This window comes from Simochromis diagramma, unplaced genomic scaffold (genome assembly GCF_900408965.1).
Source record: "Simochromis diagramma unplaced genomic scaffold, fSimDia1.1 OVJJ01000649.1, whole genome shotgun sequence".
Classification (NCBI taxonomy): domain Eukaryota; kingdom Metazoa; phylum Chordata; class Actinopteri; order Cichliformes; family Cichlidae; genus Simochromis; species Simochromis diagramma.
The window spans coordinates 1016231-1031012 of record NW_024387444.1 but is presented as its reverse complement, the minus strand read 5'-3'; the positions used below and the strand labels follow the sequence as shown (position 1 = coordinate 1031012).

General features: G+C 39.9%; 1 protein-coding gene across 2 annotated transcripts; it reads right to left on the bottom strand.

The window, feature by feature from the left end:
- Positions 1–982: 982 nt before the first annotated feature.
- Positions 983–14317, bottom strand: LOC120722556 (plexin-C1-like). Of its 2 annotated transcripts, XM_040013570.1 has the most exons (15): positions 13183–14312; positions 12521–12643; positions 11466–11600; positions 11291–11391; positions 11108–11213; positions 10864–11029; positions 10526–10628; positions 9574–9679; positions 9185–9226; positions 8947–9080; positions 8245–8424; positions 7237–7345; positions 2037–2216; positions 1782–1949; positions 983–1385 (listed from the first exon to the last, which is right to left on the bottom strand). In XM_040013570.1, the coding sequence occupies exons 1-15, from the start codon at positions 14176–14178 to the stop codon at positions 1275–1277; spliced, it is 2760 nt and encodes a 919-aa protein (XP_039869504.1). In that variant the 5' UTR covers positions 14179–14312; the 3' UTR covers positions 983–1274. The 2 variants fall into 2 exon arrangements, with proteins under 2 accessions (XP_039869504.1, XP_039869505.1); XM_040013571.1 differs by lacking the exons at positions 983–1385; positions 1782–1949; positions 2037–2216 and adding an exon at positions 2291–2335 and having other exon boundaries at positions 13183–14317.
- Positions 14318–14782: the final 465 nt, after the last annotated feature.

Below are 14782 nucleotides of genomic sequence, written 5' to 3'. Positions count from 1 at the left end.
CCGCTTCTTCTGGGCTATATTCTCAGCAGCATAAGGAGAATCATGTGCTAACAGCTGTCTAAATGACTCGGCTAAAGTTAGTAGCATGCTTGCTTTTTTTTGTCTGCTTCCACTTGTCTTTGCACTAGGATGATGTCGGCGTAAATGTGCAGTCATATTCGTTGTGTTCCCACTAGTGCTTTCAGGTTAATCTTGTTGAAATGACCTTAACGCCACAACACGGCAAATCTCCGTTAACGAGCTACCGCCGATCGCTCCGTGCATGGGGCTAGACGGCAAACACGTTAACGAGCTAACTGCGCTAACACACTAGTTCACACCAATGTAATTGAGCATTGCATGGCACATCCAACATACTGTTTTACTTTAGTCCACGACTCGCTTACCTTCAGGGTCATATGTCACATGAAAACCAAAATAATTCCAAACGCCAGATCTGAATGTTGCAAGTAGAGCTTAACTTCTGTCTCGCTAGCTTGCCCTGCGCTCTTCCTTCTGACTATGCTGTCTGTGTTGAGCGCTCAGTGGATCTGCGCTCGACAGTGCAGCCTAGGCGGAGTGGTCGAACACAGATTCACTGAGCGCTCAACACAGACAGCATCGTCAGAAGGAAAATTGATAAAATAAATTACAAATGTTGTATTGTTCGATACATACGCGTACCGAACCGAAAGCACTGTATCGAACGGTTCAATATCGATACGAATATCGTTGCACCCCTAATATATATATATATATAATATATATATATATAATATATTAATATATATATATATATGATTGGTATTTAATTATGTCTTCCCACAAAATTCTCTTGAAATTTGAGTTATTTGTGGGATGTTGTGCACAAGCATACTCCAAAGCTATAATGAGATTCTGGTGTATATTATTATATTTGGTGTATTTTTTTTTTTATTTATTTATTAATTTTTATTAATAAAAGACATCAAGAAGTCATAAACAGAGGGAGAACACACCATGGCACATTTTTAAACAAGGAAGATTTATTCATCAAAGTGATTTATTAATCAAACAGACATAACATGAAAACACTTGAACAGAGAGGGGCATCATTGGTCAAAATCCATTCATCTCCCTGGGCGTCTCCTCCACCATAGACAGATAGCCACCAATACAAAAAGCCAAACAGTAACCAATTTAACCTGAGCAGAAAAACTAGAACGCTGTCAAGATGGAGTAGAAAAGGTCTCCAGAAATTGTACTACATAATTGAAATTGAAATTTGTTCAGGGTTTATAGAAAAAGCCAATATGTCAACACAACTTACTGGCAATATGTCCAATTATCAGCAGGGAAAGCAGTATTGGAGAGACATGGTGTGATGAAGAATCACTGAGGCTTATTGTCTTGTCACCATACTTTATCTAGAAAATACAAAAAAGCATTTCACAGGGTGAAGTCTCACCAGAGCAGCAGAACTATTCTCAAGGAAATATCACAATTTGAACATAACTGTTTAAAAAATGATGTTTTAATAGATATTTTTGGACTTGATACAAGTTTAAAGCTTCTACTCAAAACTTTTGCTATTCTCACCACAGACTCATTTGATCAGTTTTGTTTTGTTTTATGTTGATTGTGTATTGAAGTTCAATATCACGTATTTATAGCATTATTTTAGAAAACAGTCATTTAAAATAATATCAGAAATATATTTTGTGTACTTTGTATGGTAACACGATTGCTATAATGTTGGACCTATTATCACAACAAATGTATCTCTATGAAAGTGTTGCCTATAGCTTAAAAGAAAGATTTACCTTTAACTTTTGGAATCGTGTGTTGGGTAGCCCTTTAATCTCACAGCTGAAGGAGTCAGTCTCTTTACTGGTTTCTTTGGCCTCCAGGAAACAGCCGTATTCCTGTGTGTCTTGAACGCCCCACACTGATAACTCGTCTTTTGACATCTCCAGTTTGTCTGACTTTTTCTAAAACAACAGAAACAAAGTTTGACCTTTAATGAACTCCTGTTTGTACATGCGATAAAAAAAAAAAAGCAAAAGTAACAATGTTACCTTTAAGGTGATGCGGACATTGTTTCCTGTCCTTATGGCTGTGAAGCTGGTAAACTCAGGCTCTGGATGGTAGGTGATGTTTAAAGAGCAGGCTAAAGTTTCATTGGCTGCTTTTAGAAACACAGTGCTGCTAGAAATCATCAAAGTGTTTTCAGCTTCAGGTGTGTCATAGCTGAGACTCTGCAAGGAGTTTAAATACATTCTGTGTTATAAAGTCAATGTCTGGATGAGATGCTTAAGTGATGTTATTTTTTAAATATAGTTGAGCATTAATTCTTTAGCACAGGAGCTACCATGACCTGAAAAGCACACACACACACACACACACACACACACACACACACACACACACACACACACACACACACACACACACACACACGATTAAACTGTGCTACAACATACCGCTATAACAAGTGTCTGACTCAAGTTTGTTTTTGTTTCTCTTCCTTTTTTTGTTGAAAATATATCAGTCCCGAACCTTAAGGAGTCTGCTAGAATGATGACGAAAAACATACATCCAAATCAGCCAAAGAATGTCTTCATTAGAATAAAATTAAAAATTTGGAAGGCTCAGCCAGAGTCCAGGGCCCGTATCCCTAAAGAATCTTTGTGCAAAAAGTGGCTCCTAGCGGCCAAATTCTAAGAAAATTCTGAGTCATGACGTTTTCTTAGAATTTCCCCTAAAAGTAACACGACAATCCCAGTTAATATAAAAGCTATTCCTCAAGATTCCTAGCGCTTAAAAGGGCTCCTAAGGCGAGATCTGCTAAGAGCAGGGAAGAGGACTTTTAGTGGCTTAGGAGTTCCCCCAAGCAGCTGCACAAAATGGCCAACAGAAGAGGCAGGAGAGATGTCCCGCAAACACTGGATGACAGGGAATTATTGAGATGCTACAGATTGGATCGTGCAGGAATCATGTTTGTGGTGGATCTCCTTAGAGATGCAATTACTTCACCAACTCGACGCCACAACGCTATTACACCGGAGACGAAAGTAATCACAATCCTGATTTGGCAACCGGGAAAATGCAACAATGCAGCAGTGATGACTTGGGTCTGCAATCACAGACATTGCTAAAAGCTGAGCCGTGTTACCCCCGTTAAGACCACACTGGACTTGTAACATTGTGATTTCTACTTCATTAAGGACAGCCTCTTGAGATAGGCCATCTTGTTTTCAATGGGGTCCATATGGGAGTGAAAGTACAAAATATGCCAGCTAGGATATTAATATGAGCAAATAAGACACGAATCATTATTTGAACAGGGTGTAATGAGTTTAAGTTTTCACATATTTTAGATTCTAATGTTAGGCTATAACCCCTACAGCTTACTATTCATTTTCCAGATATTTTCTTGAATATGAAATATTATTTACAATTACAGTCAGCATAAGATTAGAGTGTATAATAGTAGTGCGGTGCTCTGAACGGATAATTGGAGGTGAGCTTCCCTCCCTCCAAGACATCTACAGGAAGCGGTGCCTGAGGAAAGCGGGGAGGATCATCAAGGACTCCAGTCACCCCAGCCATAAACTGTTCAGACTACTTCCATCAGGAAGGAGGTTCTGCAGCATCCGGTCCCGTACCAGCAGACTGAGAGACAGCTTCTTCCACCAGGCCATCAGACTGCTGAACACGTCATAGACACCTCAGCTTCACTACTGGAACTTTAACATTATGCACTCCATACTGTACAGTAATGCCACTGTTTTGCACATGTCTCAACTCTGTATATTTTTATATATTTTATTTATTGTTTACTCTATTTAATTTGTAAAATATGTGTACACACACACACACACACACACACACACACACACACACACACGTAGAAAAATATTTAGTATACACATCCAGAAATGCATATACTATTATATATTGTACATATATTTATTAGTTTCAGATGTAGCCATTCTTGTATTTTGCTTGTTTACATTATTGTATTTTGCACAACTCTGTTGCTTGTGAAGCTCGCACACAAGAATTTCACTCACATGTGCTGTACCAATGTACCTGCACATGTGATGTGACAATAAAAGTGATTTGATTTGATTTGATTTATAATTATGTTTATTGATTTGAGGGTACATCCTTTGCTTATTATCACCAAAAGCTCATTTCCATCAAACTTGTAGGATCAACCAATCACGGCTTTTGAAATGATGACTCATACCTAGCAACGGGGTCAACCACACCTCCTCACTAAGATAGGATTTTCCATCCATTCCTTGCTCAGAGTTCACTGAAAATGTTCTGGAATCACTTCTAAGCTAAAACTCCTGGCAAGGAATTTTTAGGTTAAGTTAGGAGCTCTCTGAGAGGATTCTCAGAATCTTTAGGGATACGGGCCCAGACCTAAATTCAACAGAACGTTCAAAACTTCCTTTTAACAGGGAGAAAATTCTAGCAGAACCAAGCTCAGGGAGGGGCAGCCATCTGACATGTTGGTCTGGTTGGGGGTGAGAGAAGGAAGACAGGACACAGACACACTGTGGAAGAGGGCATGAGACTAATAATAACTAATGATTAAATGCAGAGTGGTTTATAAACATATATAGAGTGAATCATGGGAATCCCCCAGCAGCCTGCGCCGATTACAGCATAACTAAAGAAGGATTTGGGGTCACCTCATCCAGCCCTAACTATACAGGGAGTGCAGAATTATTAGGCAAATGAGTATTTTGTCCACATCATCCTCTTCATGCATGTTGTCTTACTCCAAGCTGTATAGGCTCGAAAGCCTACTACCAATAGGCATATTAGGTGATGTGCATCTCTGTAATGAGAAGGGGTGTGGTCTAATGACATCAACACCCCATATCAGGTGTGCATAATTATTAGGCAACTTCCTTTCCTTTGGCAAAATGGGTCAAAAGAAGGACTTGACAGGCTCAGAAAAGGCAAAAATAGTGAGATATCTTGCAGAGGGATGCAGCAGTCTCAAAATTGCAAAGCTTCTGAAGCATGATCATCCAACAATCAAGCGTTTCATTCAAAATAGTCAACAGGGTCGCAAGAAGCGTGTGGAAAAACCAAGGCGCAAAATAACTGCCCATGAACTGAGAAAAGTCAAGCGTGCAGCTGCCAAGATGCCACTTGCCACCAGTTTGGCCATATTTCAGAGCTGCAACATCACTGGAGTGCCCAAAAGCACAAGGTGTGCAATACTCAGAGACATGGCCAAGGTAAGAAAGGCTGAAAGACGACCACCACTGAACAAGACACACAAGCTGAAACGTCAAGACTGGGCCAAGAAATATCTCAAGACTGGTTTTTCTAAGGTTTTATGGACTGATGAAATGAGAGTGAGTCTTGATGGGCCAGATGGATGGGCCCGTGGCTGGATTGGTAAAGGGCAGAGAGCTCCAGTCCGACTCAGACGCCAGCAAGGTGGAGGTGGAGTACTGGTTTGGGCTGGTATCATCAAAGATGAGCTTGTGGGGCCTTTTCGGGTTGAGGATGGAGTCAAGCTCAACTCCCAGTTCTACTGCCAGTTTCTGGAAGACACCTTCTTCAAGCAGTGGTACAGGAAGAAGTCTGCATCCTTCAAGAAAAACATGATTTCCATGCAGGACAATGCTCCATCACACGCGTCCAAGTACTCCACAGCGTGGCTGGCAAGAAAGGGTATAAAAGAAGAAAAACTAATGACATGGCCACCTTGTTCACCTGATCTGAACCCCATTGAGAACCTGTGGTCCATCATCAAATGTGAGATTTACAAGGAGGGAAAACAGTACACCTCTCTGAACAGTGTCTGGGAGGCTGTGGTTGCTGCTGCACGCAATGTTGATGGTGAACAGATCAAAACACTGACAGAATCCATGGATGGCAGGCTTTTGAGTGTCCTTGCAAAGAAAGGTGGCTATATTGGTGGCTGATTTGTTTTTGTTTTGTTTTTGAATGTCAGAAATGTATATTTGTGAATGTGGAGATGTTATATTGGTTTCACTGGTAAAAATAAATAATTGAAATGAGTATATATTTGTTTTTTGTTAAGTTGCCTAATAATTATGCACAGTAATAGTCACCTGCACACACAGATATCCCCCTAAAATAGCTAAAACTAAAAACAAACTAAAAACTACTTCCAAAAACATTCAGCTTTGATATTAATGAGTTTTTTGGGTTCATTGAGAACATGGTTGTTGTTCAATAATAAAATTATTCCTCAAAAATACAACTTGCCTAATAATTCTGCACTCCCTGTAAGCTTCATCAAAAAGGAAAGATTTAAGCCTAATCTTAAAAGTAGAGAGGGTGTCTGTCTCCTGAATCCAAACTTCGAGCTGGTTCCACAGAGAAGGAGCTGAAAGCTGAAGGCTCTGCTTCCCATTCTACTTTTAAATACCCAATGAATCAATAGTCTGAGCGCAAAGTGCTCTATTGGGGTGATATGATACGATGCTGTCTTTAAGATAAGATGGGGTCTAATTATTTCCATTAAAAAATCTGTGGGATAACCAGAAGATGCCTGTGCACATGCTCTCACAACTTTACACATTTGGTGCAAGTAAGAATAGGCAGGTCAGATATGCCATGCTGAGAGACCCAATCCTCTGATTAATCAAAAGGCACTTCCACAAAGTATTGGGCTAACTAAGTTTGTGCACACGTATGCAACCAACTAATTGGATGTTTTATTATTATTTTTAAATATATTTTAAAAAATATAATTTTTAAAAATATAGTTGGTTAGTTGGTTTTGAAATTATATTGTACAGGTTAGAGTTAAAGATGAGAACAGTTTTGAAATTATTTGATCTCATTTTTTAAGTTGACTAAAACCCGGGTGTGCACACGTTTCATACACATGCACAATGAATAGAAAACCTCGTAGTGGAGCAGATTAATTTGTCTTCTCAAACACTGAAGCTTGCTTTAATGTTAGTTCATTGTTTATTTGTTTGTTCATTTAACATGAGTGCTTTTGTAATCATCGTTCACTAGTGTTCATCCTATTATCTTTTAAAATGATGAACAAACGTTTGTTTGAACGGCATTTAAGAACACATCTAGTCTGAATGTGTTCTGCTTTCATGTTGAAACCAGCCAACATTTTGAACATTTTAAAATTTGAAAGTTTGAACCATGACATCTTTACCTCTGTAAATCAACCAGAGAAAGACATATTATGTAAAATGATATATTTGATGTGTAACAACAATCCCATTTACACTGTGTGTGTCTGCAGACCTGATAGCTGCTGTCGATGGGAAGCTTGACGTCGTGCTTGGCGTGGCTGTGTACGACCCCTTCAACAAGGTCCAGGTGAGACCCCATGAGTGTGAGCTTCCTCTTCCCACTACCAAACACAGAGCAGCATTTATGCAGAGCAGAGAGTATGAAAGACTCTTGATCACAGAGAAGAATTCTTATAATGACACCTCAATGTAATGGTAAAACTGTACTGCAGTGGCTCCCATTGCAGGTTTAAGAGATTTCTATACACTAGAGTATAATGAGTCATCATCTGAGGATGACCTAGTTGTTATGTTCTCATGCAGACCAAAGTGTCTGATGGACTAAAACAACAAATTTAGCTTTGTAGCTATAAAGGCCAAAGCATGAAAGGATCACCGTGGGGTTCTTTAAGAGTTTACTTGAGAATAAAAATGATGCTGCATCACTTCTTAATGGAAGAAAGATCAACAGCATTATAGCAGAAAACCAGCAGAGCTCAATAAAGGTGTAACAATAAGCTTATTGCTTGATGGAGCAGAAAAATATCCATCTGTCTCTATTCTTTCCCACTAACATGTTATATTTGTAATAAATAAATAAGACTAAAGTAGTTTTAGATTTGGATCATTAACACCACCTTTACTATCGGCCTTTATTGCCTCAGGAAGACTCCCTGTTAAAATGAACTGCAGATGATTATCATTTTGATTTATCAGGTTTTTTATTGCGCTTCTCAGAAGATAATTTCTTAGAGACAGTGCTCTCCATATGTCACATTAAATGTGTTGCAGATATTGTATGGTTGTTAATTTGGTTCTATTTGATAGGTTGGTTCTAAAAACTAAACTGAATTTAGTCAGAGGTGACTACCTCCTCAAAAACAGTTATCAGCACTAGTTCCTTTTAGTCATCCAGTACTGCAAAGCTTCAGTTTAAACTCTTTCTGTGACATTAGCTGCTGGAAGTTCTGGATCCACCATCAGCAGCTGTCGCTAACGCTTTGTGCAAAACTAATCTTACCTCATCCAGCTGCTGCTTGGGGTAATGTTGCTACAGGATGGCGATGAGCGGTAAGTGATGTTAGCATCACCATGGCAACTACCATCTGGGAGGAGAACGCAGACGCTGGACACACCTTTAAGTTCTGTGGTGGGAATGTGGAACGTCAGACTGATACCAGTGTTGCCCCAAACAGGAGACCTGGGCAAAGACACACAGACTCAATAACATCACCACGATATGCAGAAAACCTGAAAACAGACAAAACTTGTTGTTTTATTTCTACTAATTTCTTCTTTTGCACCTCAATTTTGAATCCTTGTATTGTTTCTTTATTTAATATTTTATTGTTGTTTTGTGTGAAGGGAGACTCTTATTGTACATATTCTGGATTTGTTAGTATTTTATAAAACACACTGTTAACTATTTTAGAATTGACCTGTCAAAGTTAACCCTCTCAGGCTCAAATTAAACTTTTTGTTGCTAATGCACAACCAAGTCCTGCAGTGGTACTTCTGAGTAAAAAAAAAACCTCATAAAATATGTATGTGGGGTAATCAGGTTGTTAGTTTTTAACTGTTGCAAATCGGCAACACCTGCTTTGAGAGGGTTAAATTATAGAATATGTAGGTTTGTAATATGGGTGGTGTTCCCCTGTATTAAAATCTGCTCTTTAATTTGTCATTTCCCAGCATTGTCTTAGTTATGTGTACAGTGGCTCACTCTTTTGGAGTACAGTCAGCGTGTGTCTGGATCCTCACTCGTTTCACATCACCAAGGTTACGACCTAACAACACTGCATGGTTTGTCCCATAGAAAGACACCACACTGGGAGTGATGGAGGAGATCTCTGGGATCTGACAGTGAAACAAACAAAAAAAATAGATAATTTAATTTCTTTCTGCTGACATTATACTGGATGTGGATTAGGTGTCAGAGGAACAATGAGGATCAGACTCACGGAGAAGTTCTTCCCAGACTCCAACTCTTGGCAAACTCTGTCCTGCAGGAGGGGATTCAGCACTTAGCATGTGCGTAGCACTGTAATCTATCAGAACTGATCTAGGACCTGTTGTGGCTAACATTATCTTAGTTCAAAAAGAGGAAAACTGCTAATAAAAGCATTTTTATTTTTTTATAAACTAAACATGGAAATCATTGTATTGATGAAGCAATAAATACTTGAAAATGTCATCCTCAAAATAAGTTAATCAGTAGGAAATTTGCTCAGTAATTGTGTTTTTCTTAGCATGTCTGGCCTTTACTAAAAATGTTGTTTTCTACCATTAAGCCCACGTTTCTTGCTGAATGTTAAAAAGTGATGAATTTAAAATAATGTAGCACACAGACTGATAAATCCATAATATCAGTCACTAGTACACCAGTCTCTCCTTGGTTAGCCCAGGAACAGCTGTTTTTGTTCCATCCACAACCAGCTTTGATACACTGCCGACACCTGAGCAGAAAACAGAGGAGTGAGATGAGCACAAAAAAGCACCATAGGGAAAAAAGGAGTGAATGAGAGAAGGACAAAGCTGTTTTGTTTTTCCTACTCATAACCACCTGGACCTCCGAACACACACGCTGACCCCACCTGCCTGCTCTCCACCCACTTCCTGAGGAAAACTGCGTGTCGGCTCAGTCAATCCAATCTGCACTGAAGCAGTTCTTATTCCTCAGCCACAGTCGCTAAAGTTCTTTATGGTTCATTTATGTCTTAACTGACAGGATGTCTTATTTTGTTAAATATCTCTCTTCCTCATGTCCTCTCCTGCCACAGCTGGTAGGAGGGACCAAGATGCCGAGGAAAGGATTCAAGAAGAGGAATCAACTACGTGTACTTTTGGGAATGAAAAGAGACTGCTATACTTTTCATGCAGAAACAGAAACACTCAGTCCGCGTCATCCTGAATGAATAACAGGAAGAGAGCAGATGTTCAGCCAAGAAGTTCTACTGAACAAAGCTCAGCTGAACTGAGGACGCTGTATGAGTTTACTGCCGAGAACATTTAATAATGAAAATATGTTTTCAAGTACGCTCCGGGCCATGAGCAAACTCATGGCTTTGCTGAAATAAACCAGTATAAAGACTTCCCACAACAAGACCACTCGTCTCTTGTCCATCCTGTCCGTACAGTTTCATTCAATTGTTCAACTTTTCCAGCTTTCATCAGTAAGGTTTCGTTCTCTTTGATTTCTAACTGCGACTTGATTGTCTGATTTTTCTGTTAATCACATCAGGACCACTTTTGTCTGTCCACAGTCTGAGTCGTTGAATCATTTCTAGTATTAATGGACTCACAACATGAAACTTGGTGGTCCACTCATGTTAGAGCAGTCGTTTAACCTCAGTTGTTCTGACAGCTGTGATGTCCCAAGTCTGAATTTTATTGTGACATGCAGACCTGTACATTAAAAAAAAAAAAAAAACTTAAGTGTGAAAGTCTCTACTATTAGTAGTATATATGTTTGAGCTGTACCACTATAATAATAAACAGTTAGAATATTTCATCTGTCAGAGTAGCTCTGTCATTAATATTTCTGATTTAATTTTCTTATTTTGGCAAATACTACAAATCAATAAATAACTTTTGTTGTGAAGCATTTTATTCCTGGAATTATTTCTGAAAAGTCACTGACCATCAGCAGGAAGCGTACGATCAGACAGGATGCAGGTGCATTGTGGGAAATGTGGAGGAGGGTTATTCGAAGCACAAATCGAGCCGGACCTTCCAACGAACTGACAGGCAAAGTTAGACGGCCCTTCCTGGCCCACAGTCAGGTGTGTGTGGATTTTTAGTAAAATCTGAAAATGAAGAACATAATTGAGAAACACCTGAAAGCCACAAATGATCACAGTCCCGAGTGTGTTTGTAAGCTGTACCTGTCCGTTTGTGTCCTTTTCAACTTTGTGGGAAATCATTTTGTGTTGGGACTCATCAGGAATGGACAGCCAGTCTGAATCTGTGCAGTCATCTTCAAATGTGCAGCTAGGAGAAGAAGAAGAAGAAATGATCACCAAGTTCAGAATTGTTTGAAGACATCAGCTGCATGTTGTTTCTCTCACCTGCTTTTAGAGCCACACCAACCACAGTATGGATCCTGTGCAGACCAACACTCTTGCACATTTGTGTACGTGCTGCACTTTGACACAGGAACTCGCTTCACCTAGAACAACAAACACTTTAAAATGCAGCACAGGTACATGTGACGTTAAGATAATCAGTAAATAATATAAGTACCTGGTTTGTAAATGGCACATACACATGTTTACGACCCACTGGATCCAGATGTAATTTGGGAAACACTTTGCGGTCATCACTGGTCCTGTAGAGCACCGTGGGACAGGCAGCGTGATAGTTCTTGTCCACAGACAGCTGACAACAAGAAGGAGAGACTGTACTATTGTTTCTGTACTCAGTGGGGGGGGGTTGTATTGTTTGGTTGTTTATGTCAAATCAGAAGCAGTGTGAGTGATTAATCTAGTTACAACCTTGCTTTGAAAAAAATGGGACTCTAGGAAGAATGTAAAAAATAAATAAAGCTGATAATCATATAATTAAGATCACAAGTGTTGCAAACACAATGGATAAAATTTTTAATGTTAGAATTTACACTAAAAACAAAACTATACAGCTTTTACACTTTTCTTCCCCCCGTTAACCATCATCCAGTAAATCTTTGTTTCTTTCCAAATATTTATTTTTAGGCATCTTTGAGATGTTTTCAGCCAGGTCTAATCTGGTCTTCCTGTGCCCGAGTGTAAACAATGGTTTCCATATATACATTCCTGAAGGTGTCTCTTTAACTCAAAATTTGATGCAGGATGACAAAACTACTTCTCCAAGGGTTTTCTTGGGATTCCATGATGCTCTGTAGCTGTAAACTAATGAAACACTGCTGCAAACATCCACATCGGTTGTCTTCTGTACTTGTTCAGACTCGTTGGATGTTCTTGATCTGGAATGTTGATTTGGCTTCTCCTACAGGCTCTGCCGTCTGTCTGCTTTCTTTTGCTTGTTCAGCCTTGTTTACTTGCACTGACACTTCTTTGGGCCTAATACGTTGACTTCCAGCGAAATGTTGTGACATAACGAAATTAGGCCTCAACTGACTGTGAAAATGGCAGCCTGTGTATAAAAATGGCTGTAATTCCTAAACAGTTAATGCATTAAATTTGTTTAGTTAACAGTTTCTCAATAGATACCCTACTGCTACTAGATGGCTTCTGAAATACTGAACATTAGCTTTATTTCTTTCTGTTAATAATAACTGATGTATGATAATTTATACAAACCTTAATGAGCTGTCCGTCTCCTGTCCCAATATAGAAAACCATCCAGCCTCTCTGCCTCACTGCCAGCACTGAGGTCATGTAGCTCTGCCTGAAAATCACTGCCTTCGGTTTGAGGATCTTTGGCTGAGAAACAGAAAAACATCAGAAATAACTGACCTGAAGAACTGAACATCAGAAGTACTGAAAGTCCTGAAGCCTCACTGAAGCATGTCTGTTGCTGCATTGTCACCAAAGTCAATTGAATTTCTTGATTTTGTCATTTTAGTTTGAAATATGAAGTTCAGACATGAAGTGTGGCCATTAGGACATCCCACAGTTGGCTTAATAGTTAAACTGATTCATAGATAACAATTTTTTTTGCTATAGTATGTGTGGAGAAACAAATATATGGATTATTTTATCACCAATTGTACAAAAGTCTTAAACTGCTCTCTCATCTTTCTTCAGTCTATGATGCTCAAACATGACAAGATTTTTCCAGCAGCTGAAATGATATTACAAAAATAACTCTATTAAGACGCACAAAAGAACAAAACTTTCTTTTTGTTGTAGTTAAAATGTATATTTTAGTTCTTTTATTCTTTTTTAAAGGGACATTTATCCAGAGGATACTGGAGCCATTAAATTAAGAACCATTAAATCAGAGTTTGAAAAGCTCTCACCGTCACTTCTGATGGCACAGAGGTGTAGAAGTCTGGATCTCTGTCGGCATCACTGCTGTAATCAGGGCTGATGTCAAACACCATTAGCTGGGTGTTGGTGTCTCCTCCATCCACACTGAACACGCCGCTCCAAAGCTCCCCCGGGATGACCGAGGAGGCCACGAGTCTGCTGCTTTCACTGTCAGAGACACTGAGAGTTGCGCCCCGCAGAGACTTGAGTGTATCAGTTTTGCTTTTTTCGCCTTCGAGCCAAATAAGACGGACTCTGTTGGTTTGACCTGAGAGCGCGTTGAAGAACAGATAGATGGTTGAATTGATCTGAAACCCGTCAACAAACTCCACATCACCTTTACTTTTGATCCCAGGTGTGCCTGAAGCTCCATCAGCTAGAGAAAATATACCTCCACCCTGTTTGTTATCTGTATCTTGCAGGTTGACAGTCTGCCGATTAATACCACACTTGTTGTTTTCGGGCTTTTCTGTGTTTTGTTGGATCGCGGTCAGAATGTAAGTGTCAGCCTGAGTTTTCTTCTTCACATCTACCAGAAAGCTGACTGACCTGCTGCTGCTTTTCAGAGGCCCCACCTGGATGTGTTCTCTGTACAGAAGCCTGGAGATGTTCTTCAAGTCCAGAATCTCGCAGTGGCCGCAGTCATCGTCAGTCACACCGCAGCTGATCAGAGAGTCATTCTTTGTAAAAGGCAACAACACGTTGATGCTGAAAGTTGCGTTCCACTCAGCTGTGTCAGAAACCCGGTAAAACTGCACATCATCCTGCTGGTTTCCGGTCTTTAAGATTCCTCTCTGGGTCAGACTGTTGATCAAAGTCAAGTCGTGGCTCAGCTGGTACAGCCTCTTCTCTGTGGCGATGTAAAGCGTGTTGGGGGTCACGGCGAATTGGCGGATGTCTCCATCAAAGTTGAAGCCTTCATTCTCCTTCTGGCACAGACCCAGTTCTCCAGAGAGAACAGAAAGCAGAGCGAGCAGCAGGATCATCTTATAATAACGATAATTCTACCTGGGACATGCTCGCACAGCGATGCTCTGCGTGGCACTCTGCTCTCTGCGTCTCTAAAGTTGTGTGTAAAGCGCAGCGCGAGCAGCGCGCGCAGCTGAAAAGAGAACCGCTGGAAGGAGGAGGGCTGGAGCGTGCCAAGCGAAAGTGAATTTATTTGAACATTTTCAGTCAGCAGCTTCCGTCTCATTTCCACCCCGTACCTCTGTACAGGCCAATGTTACAAAAAAAAAAAAAAAAAAAAAAAGCCGGATATAGTGCGTCCCTAAGCAAAATCACCGCAATTACAGCCCTCAGCTGTATTCTTTAAACCTTCCATAAATGTTAGTGTAAAGTCAGATTTGGCTTAAATCAATGGAAAGATATGATCTCAGAAATGATTCTGAAACAAAAGCCATTCACACCAGGTTCCCCCAATCTTATAAACAGTACATTTGCATAAGATTGGGGAAACCTGCAGTCAGCTGAGACTGAAGATGTCACTTGGATGAGTGACGAAACGTTTCTCCCACAAAACGCTACGTCCAAATGAACAGAACCAACTTTTGGAGATTTACTTTCCTGGATGATTGAGAAAGCATCAAG